Consider the following 24179-nt stretch of genomic DNA (forward strand, 5'->3'; position numbering starts at 1 on the left):
GCGCACAATTTGCACTTGCCAGGCTCACAGTTGCTGAGCGCTTATTGCTACTAGTCGTTGTCACTGTGACTGTGACTGTAACAGGAACTGTAAAGGCCAAGAGATAGTGGCCACTGTCAAGTGCAAAACCTTCGGAAGTCAGGATTCCTAGGTGGCGCTTTGTCTCGCCCTCCACATTTTATTTGTGGCTGAGACCTAGGAGTTAATGATGAGGAAAAGGCCAAGGTTTGCATCTGAGTAAGGCCACCAAAACTTACTCTGATCTATTTTTTTTTAAAAAAACAAAATAAAACAAAAAAAAAAACCTTCCAATCAAATAAAAACTCTATTAAAGTATAGCACGGAGACAGAAAAGCATACATGTCCCAAGTACCAGAATTGGTCAGTTATCACCAGTGATCACACCTGGCAACCACAGCTTGCTTGAGAGCTCAGGCACCAGTGCCCCACAGTTCCCTTTGTTCTCTTTCCTCCTCCTTCCAGCCCTCAATATTACTCAGACGTCTAGCCTCACACATTATTTTGCCCTCATTTTGAACATTTGTAACAATAAAATTTGAGTGAATGTTACCAATTCATTCAATATTTCTTTTGTTGTTTATGTCTTTGTTTGTATTGTTGAATTTAAAAGTAGCATTTAAGGCAGGGTGTGTTGATACAGGCCTTCAGCTCTAGCATTATAGGCACAGAGGCCAGAGGCCCTTAGGAGGCCATAGAGGCCAGCATGGTCTTCATAGAATTATACAATGAGACCCTGTCTCAAAAATAAATAAATAAATAAATAAAAATAAATAAAAGAAAAAAAGAAAGACAAAAGAAAAGAAAGAAAAACCATGTTTATATATATTTTTTAATTAATTTATTCATTCACTTTACATCCTGATCATAATCCCCTCCCTCCCTCTTCCCCATCCCCCTCCAAAAAGGCAAAGCCCCCTACTAAGCCACACCCAGCTCATAAAGAGGAAGGAGTTCCTCCTCTTCCTCTGTAGCCTGGCAAGGCAGCCCTGCCAGGGGAAAGTGATCAAAAAGCAGGCAACATGCCGGGCATGGTGGTGCACGCCCTTAATCCCAGCACTCAGGAGGCAGAGGCAGGCAGATAGCTGTGTGTTTGAGGCCAACCTGGTCTACAAAGCTAGTCTAGGACAGCCAAGGCTACACAGAGAAACCTTGCCCCCCCCCAAAAAAAAAGAAAACACAAAAAACAAAACAAAAAAACAAAAAGCAGGCAACAGCGTCTATGTCAGAGACAGCCCCTACTGCTCACATGAAGCCTGGGCTCTCTCTGTCTCTGTCTCTGACTCTCTGTGTGTCTCTGTCTCTCTCTCTCTCTCTCTCTCTCTCTCTCTCTCTCTCTCTCTCTCTCTCTCTCTCAGATCCAACTTCCAGTACAGTTTTGCAGAGGAGTGGTGAGAGCAGACCTTTCACACTCATAATTTTTCAGATAGAAAAGCGTTAGCAGCTCATCAATACAGTGTTTTCCATAGGTTTCTGAGCGTGCTCTTTGCCGTAGTAAGATGATTTATTATAATATACTAAGAGTTTTATTTCTAACTGAATACAGGAACTTGAAAGTTGTTTTCTAATTGAAATAATTAATTTTTTCTTCCCTAGTCTGATACTATCCCAAATTATGTTAATTAGTTTTGAATCTTAAGTCAACCTGACATTCCTGGTGTAACTTGGTTACTACCTGTACCCTTTCACTGTTCCGCTAAATTTGAGTTTCTAACTTACATAATTTCTACACCTGAACTGCTGAATCTCCTTTCTTGCCAACTTAAGGCTATAAAATCTAAATAAAATACTTTGGAGGGGTTTTTTTTTCCTCATTTTTTTTCTACTTCTGGAAGATTTTGTAAAATACTGCATTGCGCTTCTCTCACATGTTGACAGCCACCTAGAGTTTTCTTTGCAGACAGTTGAAATTATGATTTCAATTTGTTTGATACGCATAACACTACTACATTTTGTATCAAATATTTACCACACTATCACATGTCAATGTAATAGGCAAAAAAAAAAATCCTGTTGTACTTAGAGTATCTTTGAAGGCTTTCTGAAGGCAGAATTCTGGTTCTCTTGAGAAATTGTCTTTGCCCTGCAAAACTTCAACTGTCTGATCAAGGCTCACCTCCACAGAAGGCTTCATGGCCACAGACAAAGTTACATGGTGCAACATTCCTTTTACTCTTGTGTCACTTCTGCAAAGGTTTTGTCAATTGCTAGTCTGTTTTTATTTTTGTTTTTTAAAGAAAACTGGAAAAAGTTCCAACACTTAACTTTATTGACTGATTTGGCTTGACACTTGTTTTTAATCTAAAAATTAATATTTGTTCTTTTATTTGTTACCTTCCTATTTAATTTGGGTGTGAGATTGCCTTAGTTTATTTTTTCATGTCTTGACATGGCTTCAGACCTCAGTAATTGCCCTCTTGACTCTGTAGTGTTCACTTTATGGTTATAAATTTACTGCTGACTGTATTTGCAATATCCAGACTTTTCTATGCTGCACAGCCTGTGACCTTCAGGGCAGCATTCATTTTCAAAGGTTTAGAAGTTTTTGGCTTCTTTTTTGTTGATAACTACCTAATTTCAGAAAATCCCATGTGATTTTATTCCTTTGAAATTTGTTGATATTTGATATGTTACCCACAATAAAATCAACATGCACTTTTGAGAAATGTATTCTCAGATGTTGGGTATAGTTTTATCAATATGTCAATTAGAACAAGTTTTTAAATCATGTAATTTAAGTTTAATACATTCTTATTGATATGATTTTTTTTTAATCTATATGTTCTGCAAGCCTTTGAAAAAGATTTGTGAAATCTCCTAAGTAGTGTGAACATGTTAATTTCTCCTTTTTTGGTCTTGTTCATTTTTTATTCTTTGAAGTTACATTGACAGACACATAGAAATTTGAATAACTCTATTTCCTCATGCATATAGGGTATACTTATAATTAGCGCACCTTCCTTAGCTGTTGTTTATATATTAAACATATTTCTTTACCTCAAAACATAGCCCTTGCTTTAAAGTTAACTTTATCTGATGACAACATGCCTAATCTATATTCCTTTACTAAATAACTTCGCTTGTCCATTGGTGACCACAGGACACTGGACCCAGGACTCCTCATAGATATGAAAATCTGAGATGCTCAGGTCCTTTATAAGAAACATCAAAGTAGTTTAGTTGTTATTTTTGCCCTTTTTTCCAACTCTGGAAATCGATCCAAAGCCTCGGTCACAACATGCAAATCTTCTACCCTCTGCCCATGTCACAGTACTCGATGTAACCTGCACATGTCATCCCACGTACATCAGATGAACTTTAGGTTACACGGAATACCTAACACGGTGCAAATGTTATGTAAGTCGTTATTATTTGGTGTTAGGGAATAATGACCCAGAATGAACATATTTGGTGCAGGCACAATCTTTTCTGAATATTTCTTATCTGAGATTGGCTGAGCCCATGGATAGAGAACCCGTGGTTAGGAAAAGCTTCCCTTTTTCTTATGCTCAGATTTTGTATATTGTTAATACTGGAGAATAAGTGTGGGTGCCACACATTGGACTCTTAGAAATCATCAAGCCTGGCAGTTGTGCCTCTTGTGATACTGTTTGTCTGGCCATGTTGTTCTATCTAATAATACATTTGAGATTCAGTCTACGTATGCTACTTGTATGTGTTCCGCCCACTCTGTTTCCTTTCCCTCACGTCTTATATGAAACTTTTGTGTATTTCTGTTGTTTTATTTTCTCCATCTTTCAAGATTTACATTTTGTTGTTGTTGTTGTTGTTGTTGTTGTTGTTGTTGTTCATCTAGTGACTGCTGGGTCTATCATAGCTTGATGAAAGTTTGGATTTGTTAGACCAATGCCCACGTCTGCTGTGAATTGGAATTCTCTTTTCTTTTCTTTTTTTTTCATTTTTTAAATTTTTTATGGTCTTTTTGAGACAGAGTTGCCTTGGCTGTCCTGGAACTCCCTCTATAGACCAGGTTACCCTCTAACTCAGAGATCGGCCTGCCTCTGCCTCCCGAGTGCTGGGAGTTGCCCAGTGGTTTCTTTGTTCTTTTGTTCTTGGTTTTGGCCCTGATGTTCCCCATAAGTTTTGCTTGTTACGCAGTTCTGATTGGCTTTACCGTGGGCAGATGCTTTGAGGGTTAGACAGTGATGTTTGCCTCTGGAGGTTACACTCTTCTGCTTGTCTGAGCATCTGGGAAGCCTGCGGTGATTGCAGCTGGGCCTCCCTCCCTGTGAGACCTAAGCTCAACCCTTTGGGGCCTCCCTGTAGGTTTTAAGCCTGGTTCTCTCTCTTAGGAGTCGTTGTGCCTAGTTTTCACCCTCCCTGCTCCATGAGACAAGATAGGATCACGCAACATCTTGATCTCTCGCTTATCTTTGTCTCTTCCTTGTCCCTAGTTGTATCTGTTGTTTGTCAACTGATAAAAGTTTGAGGAGGAAAAGCGATAATACTTATTTGGTTCATCTCTCTCGTATCTTATCCCCTCGAGTCTTCACTATCTTGGTTACTCCCTATATAATAACTGAAAACAGGAAGCTGTAAAATAACTTCTGCGTCTTTTTTTGTTGATCTTAGTGGGTTGGTCCGTTATTAGCTAGTCAGCCATTAGTAAAACAAACCTTGGTGAAGGTTTTGTTAAGCCATACGACAACGTGTGGAAGATTTACTACTAGACCACTCTTTGTTTCAATATAAACTTATTTCAGGGGGCTAGAGAAATGTGTCAGTGGTTAAAAGCAAGTATTGATCCTGAGCTCAGGGCTCAGCACCCATGTTAGGGAGCTCACAACCTCCCGCAACCCCAGATCTAGGGGATCTTGGAGGCACAAAAAGTGTGCAGAATCAGAAAAACAAAATCAAAAGTGGAAACTATGTGTTATGGGGAAAGATGGTGAGGACGTTCATGAAGAAGTAGACTACAGCAATATTGTGACAATGTTGTGTCAATGAGCCTAGCTTGAGGATTCTTCTATGAATAATAAGAAATCATTAAGTGACTCCATCTCCTCTGGGACCAGAAAGCAATGGGAGTGAGTAAGGTGATGAGTTATAAGCTAGATAGAAGACCGTAAGTTAGGTCTGCCTCCATCTTCTTCTTCAGCGAAAGCAGATATTCGTGCACTGGATAACAATAGCAAAGAGAGGTGACAGAGACATGGAGAATTAACATCTCTGTAATGTCACAGAAGGGAACTCCAGTGAGATGAGCACGCTGTTATAGAAGGGAACTCCAGTAAGATGAGCACGCTGTTACAGAAGGGAACTCCAGTAAGATGAGCACGCTGTTACAGAAGGAAACTCCAGTAAGATGAGCACGCTGGCTGCTGCCCTGCAGAGGCCAGCTATTCCTGCCCTATCATCGGCCATCGTTCTGATTGTATGTGTTCAGCCATTGCCAAAGTCAATTTGCAAAACAAACCCTGTAGGACTGAAATATGACATGTCTTTCCCCCACAAACTCTTTGTCATCGTTTCAAGTTTCCCCTCCACCTGTAACACACTCCTTAATGAGATGATCCCAGGTTGGACAAAATGCCCTAGAACAGTGATTCTCAACCTGTGTGTTGTGACCCCTTTGGCAAACTTCTGTCTCCCAATAGATTTACATAATGATTCGTAACAGTATCAAAATTACAGTTATGAAGTAGCAATGAAAATAATATTGTGGTTGGGTATCACCACAATTATGAGGAACTGTACTAAAGGGTTACAACGTTAGGCAAGTTGAAAACCACTGCTTTGGGAAGTTCTTTTAACTGCCGTGCTTCTGCACCGTTGTTAACATTATTTGTTGTCTGTTCCTCTGGAAGGGCATGCTGTTCTCTTCCATCGAATGTGTGAAGTCCACACAGGACCTAGTGAAACTCTATCTGCATGAGTCAAATCGTGTTTATCGGGATAAGATGGTGGAAGAAAAGGATTTCAGTCTTTTTGACAAAATCCAAACAGACATCCTCAAGAAAAATTTTGATGTAAGTATTGCCTGTGGTGGTGTTTCTATATTTGAAAAATAATGATGACCGTGCAGGTGGTTACCAAAATCACCCTAGTCCTTTAAGGCAGGGAAAGCCAGGGATTAGGCTACAAAGAGAAGTTCTTTCATCATTTTGCCCAGTCAATAGAAATGATGGCAAAGACACAGTTTTTTCATAAGACCTCACCCCAAAAGGATCCTTAGAGTGTATCTGATACACGGGTTGACATGATACCGAGGCCCTTCCTGTTCCCACATGTGCTGTCTTTGTTGGTGGCAAGCATCCTGAGACTGTGATAGCCATTTTTGAAAGTATCAATAACTGGAAATGTAGAGAGATTCTGATATTTACAACATTTACATTAATGACTTAAAATGTATTTCTCTGTCCAGAAATCAGAGAAAAGAACTACAGATGATTGCTCTCTCGTCAGCTCCTCCTCCTCCTCCTCCTCCTCCTCTTCCTCCTCCTCCTCTTTCTCCTCCTTCCCTTCCCTTCTCCACCTCCTCTCTGTCCTCCACCTTCCTTTACTGTGAGGCAGAGTTTTTCTATACAACTAAACTGTTCTTGAGTCCACTGTATATCTGAATCACTATGCAGCCCAGGCTGGCCTTGAACTCTTGACTTTCTTGCCTCCACTTCCTGACACATGGGATCACACGCATGGACCACCATGGGACCCCCTCTTCTGATACACCAGATTTCTGTGACTGTGATCTTCAGCATGTGTTCTTCTAAGTAGTTGGAAAGAAGTCCAATTGGGAAGAATGGCAAAGGGCTCTGTATTCTGCCCCTGACCTGGAAACTCCCAGTGCATTCAACACTTAAACCCAGGAATCTGGAGTCAGCCTAATCCACACACCACTTTGCAAATACATCGCAACCTAAAACTCTTTTGCCTCTGTCAAGAGCCCACAGCTCACAGAGTGAGTGGCATGTGAAATGTGCTTTGAGAAGTACTGACAATGGAACACTTCCATTTCCAGAGTCAAACTATCCCAGCAACTAGCATAGAACTTTCTCACAAACTGGAAATAACCAAACTCTGTCTGTAATTACACTATGCCCTCTCTATACTCATGAATTAGCCTGTTTTCTGTTGTTTTAACCAATTACCTTGGGCTGGGCAATTTAGACTTAGGAGTATTTGAAACACAACGCTACAAGCTAGAAGTGCAAAATAGGATAACAACCCCATTGATTTGGTCTCTGTGCGTGTGCTCATGGTGATGGCGGGTGCAGAGGTAGAAGGGCCAGCATGCTGAAAGGAGATGGGATGAAGGAATCAGGCTCACTTTTCAATCTAACACACTCTTGGAAGAGTTAACAATACATTGCCCAAGATTAGAATCATGAGCTTCAGGGAGCAGTGTCCCCAGTCATCTATTCACTTTCTGACTGACCCCATCTTTTAAAAAGCCCACTGTCAGTCACATGGCCAACTAGGGATCCAGCTGCCAACATGTGAACTTTTGGGGAACAACCCACATGCACATCGCAGCACCTACTCTGACCCAGCTCCATATTTTCTTCTGGGTGCACCTCTGAGGACATCACAAGCCATGCCAGTCCGAATAGAGAACTTGTAGGGGCTGAGCAGACCTTTCAACCAGCTTGTTTTCCACAGGCTGTCACCCTCCCTTCTACTTCCCTCATCATTTTTAATAGAGCCTCATGTTCAGATCTCTCGCATCATAGACAGTCCCCTGTGAGCACTACAGAATTAGCCAATTTGTGCACATACAGTTGACTTTGCAAGCAAGCCTGGTCTTTATGAGTTGGTCTGAGTTGGAACTTTAAAGTCACAACACTCCTTATGTGGGTTTAGATTTTAAAAAAAAACATACATCATTTGATCAGGAACCAAAATATAGTTCACACAGCCATTATTCTAACTAGCAACACTTGCAAAGACAGCTGAAGGCCCTTGCCTACATGTATCCTAGCACAGGTATCAAGACAAAATTGCCAGATTTCTCCCAAAGTGATTCAGCGCCTCCACCCCACCCCCACCACCCCACTTAAAGCCTCGAGTCCCCTAACTTGTAGCTCCGTGTGACATAGTGTCACTATTAAGGATGCTTTGGTTCGCCGTATCGGGTGGCTTCCTTTCTCCCTTCTGCACAACATGGCTCTGATCATCATCAAACTGGAGACTTGTTTGTTCATCAAAGAATCTTTGTAGATCAGGCTTTTCAAAACTGCATGTTCGCTTCTCTCCTGATAGAGCCTTAGTGTAAATTCAAACCCATCAGGAGCAAACCAACATGTTAGCTGGTTCTCAAGATGGGCAAATGTGCTTCTGCATTCCTTCCTGTACTCTCTTGCTTGTTTTATGTGTATGGGTGTTTGCTTGCATGTGTGCCTGTGCACCATATGCATGCCTGGTGCCCTTGGAGGTTGGAAGAGGGCATTGGACTCCCTGAAACTGGAGTTCCTGGTGGCTGTGAGCCACCATGTGGGTGCTAGAAATCAAGGCTGGGCCCTCTAGAAGGACATACAGTGCTCTTGACCGCTGAGCCATCTCTCCAGACCTGTCTTAGTTAGGATAACTATTACTGTGATGAAACTTTGATGATCAGAAGCGACTTGGGGAGGAAAGCATTTATTTCACTCACAGTTTCATGTAGCAGTTCATCATCAAAAGCAGTGAGGGCAGGAACCTAGAGGCAGCAGCTGATGCAGAGGCCATGGAGGGGGGCTGCTTACTGGCTTGCTTCATGTGGCTTGCTCAGACTGCTTTCTTATAGGACCTAAAACCACCACCAGTCCAGGAGTGGCCCCGCCCACAATGGGCTGGGCCCTGCCATGCATCAATCACTAATTAAGGACATTCCCTACATGCTAGCCTGTAATCTGATCTTATGGAAGCATTTTCTAAGCTAAAGCTCCCTCCTCAAATGACTCTTGCCTGTGTCAGGTTGACATAAAACTAGCCCAGACAAGGCTCCTGCTGTGTCTTCTTAAACTAGAAAACGCAACTCTTTTGTACTGCAGTTACCTACCCAGATGTCTGAGCCATTGTTACCACAAGCAAAGCTGGAACAGGCTACAGTTTTCTATGGCCCTAAACAGACCTTCAAACATCAGGGCACATCTGAAAGGTGGTCTTCTAGCCCTCTATCCTTATTCTTAGACAGCAGGCCAAGCTTCCCTCCATTGTGTTTGGTGGATCTTGCCCAAGAAGTTTATAAGACTAACACTGTCATGACTTAGCCCTGGCAATGGTCACCACTGGTTATCTGTTTCCCACATGGCTTTCCTTCCTGGAATACATCACTTCTATAATATTTCCTCCTACATGAAATCTTAAGTATCCAGATTTTGACATTGCAAATAATTTTCTATTTGCCCTGTAATGCAAAATAGTAATAACCACCTCCCAAATAATGGGATAAGTTGCTAATGGAGAAATGAAGAGTTTGTCTCTGCTTAATTAATCAAATGATACTAGTCCTTATTCAGTGCAATAAAGTTTGTCCTGGGCTAAGATTTGACACAAAGATAGGCAGAATCCTTTTGAAAGTTTTATAAGCAGTATATTCCACTCTAAATGCTTTAATGTTGTGAATAATCTTATATATAAACCAGCAGACTAAGGGTGGGGAAGCTACTAGCATATTCTTCAGAAACCAAGCCCTCTCTATGGGTGGACCAACCTCACAGGAGACAGGAAACATGCCTTATGACCACGTCATAGGTTAGGGAATAAGAGCCATTGAAATGGATGTAGAGTAATTGATTCCACTGGGCAATAATCTCCAGTATCCAACATTGCTAAAGGAGGCCCTACTTAGAGAAATCCACCCATGTCCTCATCTGCCCTTTGGTTCCACAAAACATTCTTATACGTTTTTAAAGTGGATGCCTTCCATTTTGCACATCCCACCATTAATCCATAAGGAATAACAAACAGCACTTATGAGTTCCTGGGCTGGTAAACCCGTAGTAAAAGTCTACCTCCTAGGGAAGTGTCAAAGAGGAAGTGTCGGATGTAGCACTTAATTTTCTGGGATGGATATATCCATCAGCTTGGTGTCTCCACTGTCTATGGCACCTGACAAAAGTATAGAAGATCCTCATGCCTGTGTCTTCTCACCAGGATATTGAAGAGATGTTGCAGCAGACCCGAAGCCTGAACATATATTGTCACTTTGCCAATGGCATTGGTGAACCCAAGTACATGCCTGTACAATCATGGGAGCTCCTGAGCCAGACTCTGGTGGACGCCCTGGAGAGCCACAATGAGGTGAATGCCGTGATGGACCTGGTTCTCTTTGAGGACGCCGTGTGCCACGTGTGAGTGTGCATCTCTGCCTTGTCTCTCCTTGGTGGCTTCGCCTTCCACGTGTCCGGGTCTCGTTTGGTTATTAAAAGTCACTTTCTCTTTTCCATTCTAGAGTTTTTAACTAGCTCTTTTAGAATTTCATACAATGTATTTTGACCAGATTCCCACTTCACGCCAGTACAGTTCCATAAAGCCAGAAGTGACCCACAGGTTATCCCTCAGTGAGGGTCAAGATGGTCTGTGGCAGCGCTACAGCTGCAGTTTCACCAATGGCCATAGGGGGCAGTAGAACACAGGACTGGATTCCAGATGACTTGGATTTATTTCCACATTCACAGTTTCTGTACCTATACATAAACAGAGCCATAGGAAGAGGAGATTTAGGATCATAAAAGAGGCACCAGTACCCTCATCTACACACACACACACACACACACACACACACACACACACACACACACACATGTACACACACATACATGCACATCTATTCTAAGTTCACATATATTTCAAAACTTAAGTATTACCACACATGCTCTTAATAGGACAGTCTTCCTTTCCTCTCCTGTGGCCTCGCTCATTCCCAACACTTCATCCTGATCGTTCTCTTCCCTGGCCACTTTGGCTCCTGTGACCTTGGCTACATGTCCCAGCCCGTCAAATACAAATTCTTCCCCAGCGTGTTGACTCTTAGTGATAAAGTCTCTTCCATAGTCTGAGTTGCAGACATCTCTGTGAGCCATGCATTCATCTTTCCCTTCTGCTAGCCTCCAAAGTTGCAGCCGTTCTTCAACTCCACCAAGTCTGCCATTTATGGGCCAGATGCTTTATCATCTTCATGGACCCCTTTCCCTGCCATGTCTTTTTGGTTAACAAATGGCTATCCCAGTCTTGGCTTCCCTAACTCTCTGGACGGTGTGTCTATGGGACCAAACACAGCTCCAGTCAAACCACACTGTCTCCTACTCCATCTACTTTCCAACTGTTCAAGAAAATGCCCCAAACATGATGCCTAGTGTGGGTTCATGCTTGTGGCCAGACATGTGAGGTGGGCTCTAGATGTGGCCTGAGCTCTCACTCCCCTAGTCTGCATATTTTATCTCCTTTAGCTTCCTGAGATAACTAGATGATTGCCCTCTGTCCTCAAGCTCTGGCAGTCCTGCCCTGTCTTCACTTGCAGCTAGAGAATCTACCTCTCACTTTCTTGAAATATCAAAAGTGACTGGAAGAGCATGCTCGCACTTGCCTCCAGTGCACATGTAGGCAACCTGAACCCCATCTGCCTCATGCATCCCACGTACAGGGGCCCAGCGGCCTTCCTGTCTCAGCCCGAGGATCACTCTGCCTGTCACGGGGTCCCATCCATTTTCACCCGCTAAGGAACCTTATTTCTCCCCATGATTATTCACCCTTCCCTCCCTCCTTTCACTTTACCCCATCACTAATTTCCGGGTCATATGTATCACCATATGCAAACATTTTCAATTGTCAAAAATATAATGAGCTATTCTTAATCCCAATCTTGCTTTTCATCTAATTCCACCATTTCTCGACTCTTGTTTGCAACAAAACGTATCAAAAAGGCAGTCTGTACCTGTCACACTTTCTCACCTCCAATTCTCTCTTCAACAAGCTTTTCTTGACACATAAACAATTATCCATATCCCAGGTCTACCTCTCACTCACTAGGGTCAAATGCTACGGCCAGGTCCACACTTCATGTTCCTTGATCAGGTATGGCATTTCTCATTTTTCCACTTTGTTTAACATCCACCCACCCGCCCATCCACTATCTAGCATATGTTTGTAGACTAGATATTGTCTCTGCAGATTCTGGGGAGTGTCCTGGCCTCACTCTGAAGCCTCCTCTCCTTATGGAAGTGGATTGCTGCTCCAATGACCCCCTTGACCACCGCAGCAGATTCTGTTCTTGCTGAAGGCTTTACATTAGATGTTCGTTTGTTTGTTTTTCCAAGACAGCGTTTCTCTGTATAGCCCTAGTCATCCTGGATTTGCTTTGTAGACCAGGCTGGGCTCGAACTCCCAGAAATCCACCTGCTTCTGCCTCCTGAGTGCTGGGATTAAAGGTGTGCGTCACTGCACCCAGCTACACTAGAGCTTTTACTTCACTTTGGCATGATCTTCTTCCAACTTTTTTCTTTGCCACTTTGGCTTTTATTTTCCTTCTTCAAGAATATTTTTCAGCATTTTTTCTCCTCTTAGAATCACAGTAGTTATTAATCACACAGATCTTTGGATGTACTTCTTTTGTGCTCTGTGTCCTATTAGTCCTCCAGGTGTGTGTGTGTGTGTGTGTGTGTGTGTGTGTGTGTGTGTGTGTGTGTTTTCAAAGAATCGGCTGCCCCCAGCTGTGCTATGGGGCATCTTCAGCTTTTGTTTTTAATCTCTCAGAAATTCAGTAATGAGCTTAACATAGTCAGTCTTGGTTTTCTAGCCCAGGAGTCCTCTAGAATATTGATCTTCTTCTTAAATTTTGTAATTTAAATTCAGAGTCCCTTGGCCTTGTCAGCGGTTGTTAATGAAGCCCCAGCTGGAGTCTAATGCTGACGGCTGCAGACTTGCCCATTCTAACTCAGGAACCTCATGACTAACAACGCATTTCCCATCCAGATATTGAGGAACACAGCCCGTTCTATGCTGAAATCAGCCTTTCAACAATAGAGCTGGGCACCAGGCAGCCCAGTGACCCAGTTGTACCCCAATTCTTCCTCTAAGCCTGCCTTTCTCCTCCAGGAATCCAATCTGGCCTTCACCTTTCTTGCATGAGAAGATAGGGAGTGGGTGCTTGGTCCCAGTGTCTCTTTCCACCAGGCACCAATTCAGACCTAGAAAAAAACAATCCCCTGCATGGAGCATAATGAAGGATTACAAACAGTGCCGCAAATGCGATAGTGAGCACAAGACACTGGGTGTTGTTTCAACTTAATGAAACTGTATTGGATAGTTTCAATGTGCTCGCTCTATAATGGATATAGAATGAACACGCACACTTTTTAGACACTCGCTCTGTAATGGATACAAAATGAACTCTCTAGGCCCATGGAAACAATAGTTTAATAAGAGGGGAGAGAAGAGTAAATCTAGCTGATAATGACAGAGCATTAAGTTTCACAATCACTTAAGTGGAATGAAAAGGGAAACTAATAAAAGAATAAATGTAGGCCAACAAATAGCTCCTGAATATTTAGGCGCACAAGTCTTAACCACACCGAATTCAGTGACAGATGGTTTTAAGTCCTAAATGTTTCTCTATGTCTAAGGCATCAGGGGAAAATGAAAGGGTGAAAGTGAAAAATTGAAGTGAACTTAGAATGCACATGAAAGGGCCTTACAAATTTAGAAGTGAGCCTTGGTGAAAAACAGCAACAGGAAATTCACAAAGGAAGAGCACTGAGATCCATATACCTGAAAGGTATGCAAGTCCCTAGAAATCAAACTAAAATTAAAACTATAATATTTGTATGCTTCCATTTTATTTTTGACTTAAAATTTTTGAAAGATGCTCAAACTATGGTAATTGGATGAGTAGGTACAGTTAAGCCCACACAGGGATCAGACAGGGCTCATTTTTGTCTTTTTAAAAAAATAATTTATTCAGATTACATCCCAATTGTTATCCCCTCACTTGTATCTTTCCATTCCCCCCTCCCTCCCTCTTTCACCCTATTCCCCTCCCCTAGATCTGTGACAGAAGAGGAAGTCCTCCCCCACCATGTGACCACACCCTATCAGGTCTCATCCAGATAGCCTGCTTCCTCTTCCTCTGAAACTATAATATTTAGCATTTAAAGTTGTCAAATATATGTGTATATATACATTTTATGTGTGTGTGTGTGTGCGAGTGTGTGTATGTGTGTGTGCGTGTATGTGTGTTCCATGCCCACTGTACACTACTGATGAATTGGTGATACACAAACACCTATGTAAGAGCTGCCATCCCAACAGCAAACATGTTCCACAGGAGAGCTGAGGCTATGACTCTTAGCTGATTATGACCAAGTCATACATGTCATGCATCTTCCAAATCCACTCCCAAGCACCAGCTCCATGGTGAGTTTAGCCAGGACCTTAATTGTTCACCATTGTTTATTATGAATATGGAATATCTACTGTAGCATCATTAACAAAGGGCAAGGATGCAGGGGTGCAGTGTGTATAGTCCAATCGCAAATAGATCCTCTGCTTCTTGGCCAGAAATGCAAAACTATAACTCTGTTTCTCACACTCTTTGTGTCCGAAGATCACCAATGTTAGCATTCGCTGACTTACAGCCCAGTGTGTTCCTGCCCTGCAGTGCTGTGGAGCCATTGGATCGGTGTTACTTCAGAAGAGAACGAATGGGCACCACCGTTCTGAAGAGACTTTTTTTTTTTTCATTAAATTTCCAGAGCCATTTAAAAATTGCCTTGGCTCAGCAACTTTACATCTAGGAAACTCACCCCAAGGAAATGATTAGAGAGATAAACAAAATGTTATAACACATTATTTGGAACTGGAGATATTAGAAACAGCCTAAGTATCCAATGGTAGGGTATTTAAGACAAGCAAGTTATTGTATTTTTATTATCAATGCAATATTGATATTCTATACGGTAGTGTTCCACCATCAAAGGCACGGTCTAGCAAATTGCTTAATGGCTTAGAGAAGCCATCACGGCTTACTGCTAAATGAAACACTGGTCTCAGGGCACTGTACTCAGTGTTTAGGAGTTGGCTTTGTGGTAGAATGCCACTTATCATCGTGAGGACATGGGTTTGATCACCAGGACCCGAAGCAAATAAACAAAATATTATGCTCAGTATATAAGCCACCCTCAAAATTTAAAAGCTACAGGATAGAAACGCACTGACATTTCAGATGTAATAACCAAATATATATTCACAGGCATCCAGACACACTAGTCTGGAAGGCCATAAAATTAATGTCAGTAGGATTTATTGCTAAACAATAGAATTGTGGGGTGTTTTTTCCCCTATGTTTTATATGTTTTGTATAATGAGAAGCCATTAGGTGCCTTATATAAGATCCACTGCTGGTGGAGACAATGGAAGGGCGGCATGAAAGCCTGGAGGAAGCTGCCGGCATATCATTTGAGGAAACCCTCTTGGGTTGGGAATGGCTTCCTTCAGAGGTGATGGCCTAAACCCAGGGGAGGCCTGGATTACTTTCCCACTACTGGGATGGAGCACTGGGTACTGAGAGTGCTAACATGTCAGAGAGGAAGAGCCAGACGACAAGGGAGTGAGTGCATTTGCACATATCCATTGCTTGAACCCCAGCATGCAGGGAGGGCCAGACGACAGAGCCCCAAGCCTGGACTCCCTGTTCTCTGCCTATTGCTCTAACTTTGCTCCCCTTCACTGTGAGGCAGACAGACGCTCCTAGCCTTGCCTTAGCAACTTTAGCCTTCTCTGACTATTTTCCTCCTTTTCTTACTGTTCATCTTTTGCCCAAAGTCACAAGTAGGTGAGAAGGAGGAAACTGGGACAATAGCAGGTTCAGTGAGGGAGGAGAAAAAAAGTCACCCCGAGTCCCTCTCCAGCCCCATCACTTACCCCGCCAGCTCTGACGACCTGCCCCGGACTTGTCACTCACTCTCACCAGTTCACTGGGGGCCTCTGGCTTTACATAAAGCGATGATAACTTCTGTGCACTTGAGCAAGAAGATGGTGCCGCGTCTGAGGATAAGCTAGGAAAGCTCCGCAGAGTTCAGCTGAGCCTTCAAGAGAAGCTCCTAATTCATCTCCAACCATTGTACCCTGTGTGCTTCTAACTGGACAGCGGCCTCTGTGACATCTCTCTGCTTGCTCCTCTTCAGCTGTCACATCAACCGAATCCTGGAGTCCCCTCGAGGAAATGCCCTGCTGGTTGGTGTAGGTGGAAGTGGTAAGCAGAGTCTGACGAGGCTGGCAGCTTTCATCAGCTCCATGGATGTGTTCCAGATCACCCTGCGCAAAGGCTACCAAATCCCCGACTTCAAGGTGAGCTTGCCCATCGTAGGAGGAGACCCTTTGTCTTAATAGGGTTTATATTGCTATAAATACACACCCTAACCTTGGCAACTCTTAGGAGGGAAAATATTTAACCGGGGCCGGCTTACAGTTCAGAGATTTAGTCTATGATCACCATGGTGGCAAGCATGGCGGTGTGCAGACAGACATGGCGCTGGAGAGGGAGCTGAGAGTTCTACATCCGGATCGGCAGACAGTGGGAAGAGATAGTCACACTAGGCCTGGCTTGAGCATTTGAGACATCAAAGCCCACTCCCAGTGGCACACTCCCTCCAACAAGGCGACACCTACTCCAGCCCCCTATGGCCAAGCATCCAAGCACATGAGCAGGGGCATTCCTATGGAAACCACCAACACCCCACCTTTCTCTAGCTGCCTGCAATTCTTGTCATCTTTCCTGGGTTCTCTATGTCCACAAACCCAGCACATCCCATTAATTGTCCATTTTCTCTCTAGTTCCTTGGCTGGGAATATGAGGGGTCCTGTTCTCCCTAGACTCAGCCTGAGGACAGTGTCTGTTCCAGGGTCAACCTCTTGTGGGCTTGTCATCTTTTACGTCAGTGTGCCTCAGCTCTTCCCCAATCCGTCTCAAATCTAGCACACAGTTTGCTAGCCGCTCCTGTAGACTAGACTTGGGAAGGATTCCGACAGTCTGTACAATTTGTATAAGAAATTCATATTTTAAAAGACAGGGAATAATTACTGCCTCTGGGACCTTCTGTGATGTTTCCTGGTTTCAGACAGCAGGCACATAGAGGCCATGATCTACTCTCTGGACAGTGATGAAAGGCAGGATAGATAACTTCCAAAGGTCACTTGTCCAGCAGCCTCTGGTATCCACAGCCACAACCACATCACTGGAGAAAGCCATGGTATAAATCCCACCAGGAACTGCCCTGAGTATTCCTGGGAGAACCCCAGCCAGCACTGAGTCAGACCCCACCCACCTGCCCCCATCATCCCTCAGGCAGTGATGCGAGCGGCACATGCTCTCATTTGCTCTGAAGACACAGCCCAGTTTGTCAACTACTGACTGCATCCAAGATCATAAGTCAGGTTAACATTTGATCTTTCCTCAGTGTTTCTGAAGATAAGCTAGTGAATTGGGAAAGCGGGCATTTACAGAAGGATGTCATGCTAAATCTTGGCTATATACCAGAACTCTGGGGCTCATCCGATGATGCTCATGCCTCTGCCTCCCTTCCCAAGCTATTCACATTTACCTCGTGTGGTGAACCACCTGGGCATTGGGGCTGCTCAAAGCATCTTCTAGATGATTCTAATGACAACTGAGAAATGCCGTCTTAGATCATTCTGTAAAAGTGTGGAATAAGAACCATTAATCCAAAAACAAGTCGGTTGCCTTTGATGTGTTATTTGATCACTACAGAAGTTCCATGATAAAAGGATGTGTGAGGCTGTTAGAAAATAAATTCTGAAGGGCACTAGAGAGAGAGAAACACAGTAGGGGTGCAATGCACAACTTTATACGAGTTACAGCACAAGGAGCCAAGATGATACACTGGGTAAATTCGAGGTTTGGCTCTTAGCCCCAGATTTCATCTATCTTCTGCTTTGACTGGGTTTCCCATGGGTGGTTTTGTGTTTGCACCTAGGTCTGTGTTCTCCAGCATACTTTCTAAAAATCATACTCTTTCTCTGGAGCCATTCATAATAGCACGAGGCATCGCAGGTATGAGATGCATCCATTCTCATACAGGTAGCCCCTCAGACATGACTTTCCTGATAGCTCACCTTCCAAAGCAAGTCATTTCCTCACTTGATGACATTAGTAAAACAGATGATCAAGGGCGACATATGTCGTTTGGAAAAGATCTAGGTTACCTTACAGGTAAAAGCTTACAGCAGTGCCTGGGTGACCATGGTTGTATGAATTAAGAGCACCCCCCCATGTGGTCTTAACCGCTCATCTCCGTTGAAGTGATGCCTAAAGACGTGGCATGCCTCCCTGCCTCTTACTGAAAAGCAGTGTTCCCCCTTGCCTCCCGTTTCCATCTTGCTTTATTTCCAACTGAAACAGATAAGAAAATGGTTCTACTTCTAAAGAGTGAGTTTCCTATCTCTTTTTGATGGCTTTCTGACATTGGTGACCTTGCAGGTGGACCTGGCCAATCTGTGTCTGAAGGCTGGGATAAAAAATCTCAGTACCGTGTTTCTCATGACCGATGCCCACGTGGCTGATGAGAGGTTCCTGGTGCTCATCAATGACCTCCTGGCATCTGGTAAGAAGGCCTTTACATCTGAATACCTCTAACAAAGTCAGAGTCATTTAAAGATGGAGTCAGGGTATAGGCAAGCAAACATTAACACAGCGAGGGCCTGAACTGCCCAAGCCCTTCCCAGGGATGTTGAAACTTAGGGCCATGCTGGGTTTTGGAGTCTGTCTTCATTGTGGACCAAGCAGTCATTTTGAGACTCTCTGTTGGATAAAATCTGATAAAGGGAAAAGTGGATACGTGTCTGAGAATTTGCTAAGTTCAGAGAGTAGATGCTGTCTCCTCAGACTACCCATGAGAAAGAGAAAGGGAGAGCATATATAGATCTTCAGACTGGCAAGATGTTAGGAGAAAACAGAGGGGGAGAAGATGCCCTGATGCTGCAGGGTAAGATCAAGTCGCCAGCCACGGGTTCAGCAAGGACCCAGAACCCTGATGAAGAAAAGTAGAAGCAGCAACAGATGGAGAATTTCTCCATGTAAGTGTCCTCAGTCTCCACTGAAGTCCACAGGAACGACCAAGTGCCCCACAACTGAGGAAGCAGAAAACTAGGTTCTTGCTACTTTGTTGGTCTTACTTATGTAGGAATTCATGATTTATATAAGTCCTTTAAAAATGCATGTTTAAAGACACACACGTATTCATAAAAAAAAAAAATAAAGCACACAAATGGCCCAATGCACTTGATAAATTCTGCATATGACAATAGATTATACATTTGCATAAATGTGTATTAAATCCAATCAAAAAGAACATGCTTTTGTGGATCTTACACCACCCCATACATGAGAACCACTCTTTCACCTGGGTCAAGAGAACACTCAGTACACAGATGTCCCTAAATGAAGTTCCCACCTCAGTTTCCTGTTGTTCAAAGCACATTCCTGCAGAGCCCACTCCTGCTCCAATGCATACTGTTTATTTATGAAGTCTTAGGACTGTGGTCCTAGGCTGTTTCTCCACCATCTCTCCCATATCATAACTGTTACGTTTCAGGATGATGTTCCCCTTCTTAAATGCCATCTTTAACATCTTATCGTAGTATTTAGCCTACAGTATAACCCCACAGGGATCCACTTCTCCTCCTACATCGAGTCTTCCTTAAAGCCTAATGTAAAATCAAGTTTCCGAAACTTCCAGCGTTGGAGATGCTGGGCATGGTGCCAGCCCCACCTTGTACTTTATTTGGCCCCTGTCCAGCCAGGTCAACTTCTCTGACATTGTTCGATTTTAGCCAACTGAAGTTTCATTCCCCCAATGAAGCATCTTTAATTTATTTCATTTAAAAGACAACTCTGTTGAAGTGCAGATGGATTTCTGAAGCCTTGCCCAGTGAAAATGCAAGGCTGCTCAGGAGTCAGTCTCAGGTGCAGTTTCCCCTTCAGGGTATAGTGTGCCCAAGATTGTGGTTTACACATGCAATGTTTAAGTGGAGAAGCAGGTTGGAGTGTTTGGGTTTTTTTTGTTTTGTTTTGTTTTGTTTTGTTTTGTTTTTTATAATGCTCTCCTCTTTAAATTAGCAATGTCAGCAGAGAGGATTCAAGCACATCTTCTACTTTTCCCTTTCAAATAAATAATTTCAGACTGGGAGGCCACTGGATACCAGTCCAGCCGAGGCCGTGGGGGTTTTCTAAAACATCTCTCAGTAATCCTTCAGTTCTGCGGGGTTGTCTGCCCACTCTGTTGGAACACAGAGTGGAAGGAGGAAGCTGTAGCTTGTGGCCTAAGGCCAGAAAAGCTGGGTTCTAGAAAAGAAGGAGAAATCTGCTGCAACGAAAGGCTGGGTTGTGAAAGTCCTTCCCCGGCCTGCTACCGTGGGCGCGCCTGCCAGTGATTCAGTACGAGGTTGTTCGGTTGTTATCTACAAGACAGGATGCCGTAAAAGTACAATGAGTATAGGGAGCCAATGGCCTCATGTCATAGCCTATGGTGTTTCTTCCCACACACTTTCACTTCTTAGTATTATGACATCACTGTCAAAATCAAGCCATGATGATAATACACGCCCCCCCCGAAAAGAAAGAGAGAAGAAAAGCCTAAATGATCTGCCTCTTGTTTTTCTCTTGTGTCTAGACTCTACATCTGTGATTCCCTCCCATTATTAGCCTCTTCTCTATTATAGCCAATGGATGCTGTTTCCTCTCCACTTATTTCTGAATTTGTCAATTTTCGCTATGACAAATGATGACACGTATTAATTTATATCCTCCCCTCCCACTCAGCCCCCTGGGATTATAGTTGAGGCAGGACCTGCTAAACTGTGCTCCCTAAGAGTCCATGGCTGGCTATAGTGTAAACCCCAAAGCCTCTTGGTATAGGGAAATAAGTCTTTGTGCTGCCCTTGCTCTCATTGCTACCCTCACGGCATGATTATAAGTTAACAGTTCCCAATTGCTTGATGCTGCATAGCAGCTCTTCCCAGTCATCCTGGCTTCCGATGTTCCTTTTGAACCTTGTCCTCTTCACCTTCATTATCCAGAGACCCATCTCAAGCTCCTTCCCTGCTCCACAGTCAGGACTAGGAATGTCTCGTCCACTTGAGACATCAGTGGCTGCACACATTCCCACCGTCTTCAAACAAGACAGTATCTTGAAGGACACTAAGACTATACTATCAGTTGTTTGCTAATTTCACAATGTCAAATGACACAGAGGCATAAAAACATAATGATTAAATACCTACTATCCACTTTAGGAAGGAAAGCTAACAAAACTCTAGCCGTTTGCGGACTTTTATTTTTATTTTCTTCGTCGCACGCAATGTCTCTTGGAACACTCTGGGAGTTGTCTTTTAAACTGAAGGGCATGAGGCGGTGTGGCTTAGTACCATAAGAACGTGTGTCGTGTTGCATGTTGGGTGTTGCCATAGGACAGCATGTTTTAGTAAGTCTTCACGCCATGGAGAGGAACATGGGAAATAGCCATCGCAACCCCCTGGTTTTTTTCTTCTGGCAACAAAGCAAGCATTTTTTTTTTCTTTTAACCATAGAACCTGGGTGGAGTCAAAGCTGACAGGCAAATGTAAGACTGAATAAAGCATTGTTCTTTCAGCCAAAGCTCTGCCTGGCTGAGCCATACCAAGGTATCAGGGTCCCTTCCACCAATGCGCACTAATTGCATGAATGCCACTCTGGTCTGCAAGGGACCACAGCATTTAGCCTGTAAACACCTGCAGGCAGAGATCGGGATGCCCGCCTTTAGACCCTACAGGGAAAGTTTTGAGGTGTTTGAAGAGCCCCTGCTTTCACAGACATCACAGAATGCCCTCTGACAGCTTTCATCAAAGCGTAGGATGAGTGTGTCCCAGACTCAGTGATGGGAATGGTGACAGCACAGATAGAGGGACACATATGCAGACAGGAGCTTTGCATACAGTCCATATCACACTGAGGGATCATATAGGCTCTTGGGGTCTTCAGAAAACCATGGCCAGCTGATGAGCCTGGGTGAGTTTCTAAATGCCCTCGAAGCTCTAAGCATCTTGCCACTAAGGATGCTTCACAATCTCAGAGCAGCAAAACATTCTCTCCAGGCCAGGCGTGGTGGTGCACACCTTTAATCCCAGCACTTGGGAGGCAGAGGCAAGTGGATCGCTGTGAGTTCAAGGCTGGCCTGGTCTACAAAGCAAGTCTAGGACAGCCAAGGATACACAGAAAGACCCTGTCTCGAAAAGACAAAAAAGAAGGGGGGAAAAAACATTCCCTCCAGGGTCAGAAAGTAAGTAGTCCAGGCTTTGCAGATCACCTGGCCTCTGTCCTAATGGCTCAAGCCTGTCACTATAATATAAAAATAAGTGCAAATGATGCATAAATGTAAGAGCATGGCTGTACCCAATAAAATGATTCATGGACCGTAAAATTTGAACTTCACATAATTCTTGTGTACTACTAAGTATTATTTTATTTCAAGCATTAAAGATTGTCTAAAATATCTGATTCTTAGCTCATGGGACACACCAAGAAGAGGCAGGGAGCAAAGTCTAGCCTGCAGGCCGTCGTTCTTATTCTCAGTGTGCAGCACATTCTTTGAGAAACATCAACTCTGTGTCTTTCAAGCAAAGAAAAGGTGAAAAGGATGTGAACCAATCAATTGCAAATGTCTAAGATCAAGGGGAATCCATGCCACAGCTGGAGGCACAAGAAAGTGCAGCAGAGCACAGAGGCCTTAGAGCTGGAGACCCAGCCCGCTGCAGAAACTATGAGTGTGGCGCAAGCCTGCTCCATCTGAGGACTTCCAACAGAGCAACACAAGGCCTGCCCCGAACCCCAACACCCCCAGAACACTAAATACACTAGTAGTTTTATTTTTTTAATTTTTATTATAATTTATTCACATCACATCCTGATTACAATCCCTTCACTCTTATCTTCCTGTTCCCCCCTCCCCCCAGCCTCTCTTTTCTGCCCTATTCCCCTCCCCTAGGCCTCTGATAGGTGGGGACCTCCTCCCCCACCATCTGACCACAGCCTGTTAGGTCTCTTCTGGGTAGCGTGAGTCCCCTTCCTCTGTGTTCCAACAGGGCCTCTCTGCCAAGGGGCAGGGATCAAACATGGGCACCAGAGTTCATGTCGGAGGCAGCCCCCAGCTCCCCCATCCCCAGCTTCTCCATGTGGAGAGAGAGCAGTCCATTGACTGCATATGAACAGGGCGTCTAGGTTCTCTGCTTGCAATGTCCTTGGTCAGTGCATCAGTTGGTGCAGGCCCCCCTGGGTGCAGATCCTTGGTGCATCAGTTTGTGCAGGCCCCCCTGGGTGCAGATCCTTGGTCAGTGCATCAGTTTGTGCAGGTCCCCCTGGACACAGATCCTTGGTGCATCAGTTTGTGCAGACCCCCTGGGTGCAGATCCACAGCCTTGATGGTCTCTTTGAGCTCTTAGTAGTTTTCTTTGATCCTTCTTTTTATCAAAAGAGGCTGAGATGAGTTACTCCATTTGGAAGTCCTTAATTTTGACAAATGGTAGCACGGGGTATTTTATAGGCATACTACATTTTTAGATTTTTTTTTTCATTTATTTTTAAATGGCCTTTTGCCTGCACATATTACTATGCACCACCTGTGTGCCTGCTGCCCAAGGAGACCAGAAGACATTGCGTGATGCCTTGGAACTGGAGTTAGGTGGTTAGGATCAAACTCAGAACCTCCCTGGAAGAGTACCCAATGCTTTTAGCTGGTGGGCCATCTCTCCAGCTCTGTTTTTATCTTTTTAATAATTTAGGCTTTCAGGCATGAAGCTCATCCGTGGGCTTAGCACCATTAGCTAAGCTTCCTCCAGGTGTGGTAGCAGTTCAAGGATGTGCCCTGGTTCAGGTGAGTGACAATATCATGGCTCCAGGTGCACTGGTATTGGGGAACATTGGCTAAATTACCCACTTTCGACATCAAGTCCTCATGAAAGAAGAATGGGCAGGGTGACCCCAAGAACTTCTCCCATCTCCAGCATTTCTGTAGCATAGCCATGTTGGTTTGGGAGAAGAAACAAAAGGTCATAAGAGTTAAGGGACTAATGGGATCTTGTGGATGCTTCTGGGTCCATATAACACCACGCTGACCTGATGGCTTGTTCCAGGGGCGAGCATAGGTCTTCTTGTGTCTGCCATATTCCCTCAGCCA

The 24179-nt window shown here is 43.8% G+C and overlaps 1 protein-coding gene across 2 annotated transcripts in view; it reads left to right on the plus strand.

Annotated features, from left to right (window-relative positions):
• The window catches only part of DNAH9 (dynein axonemal heavy chain 9), a 318017-nt gene that overhangs the window by 170070 nt on the left and 123768 nt on the right, over positions 1–24179 (plus strand). For both annotated transcript variants that reach the window (XM_084761565.1, XM_084761566.1), the window contains 4 exons: positions 5847–6008; positions 10114–10310; positions 16140–16302; positions 18452–18575. In XM_084761565.1, coding sequence (XP_084617691.1) covers positions 5847–6008; positions 10114–10310; positions 16140–16302; positions 18452–18575 — 646 coding nt within the window. The remainder of the gene's footprint in view (positions 1–5846; positions 6009–10113; positions 10311–16139; positions 16303–18451; positions 18576–24179) is intronic.

This window comes from Acomys minous, assembly GCF_964271855.1.
Source record: "Acomys minous genome assembly, chromosome: 16".
Classification (NCBI taxonomy): Eukaryota; Metazoa; Chordata; class Mammalia; order Rodentia; family Muridae; genus Acomys; species Acomys minous.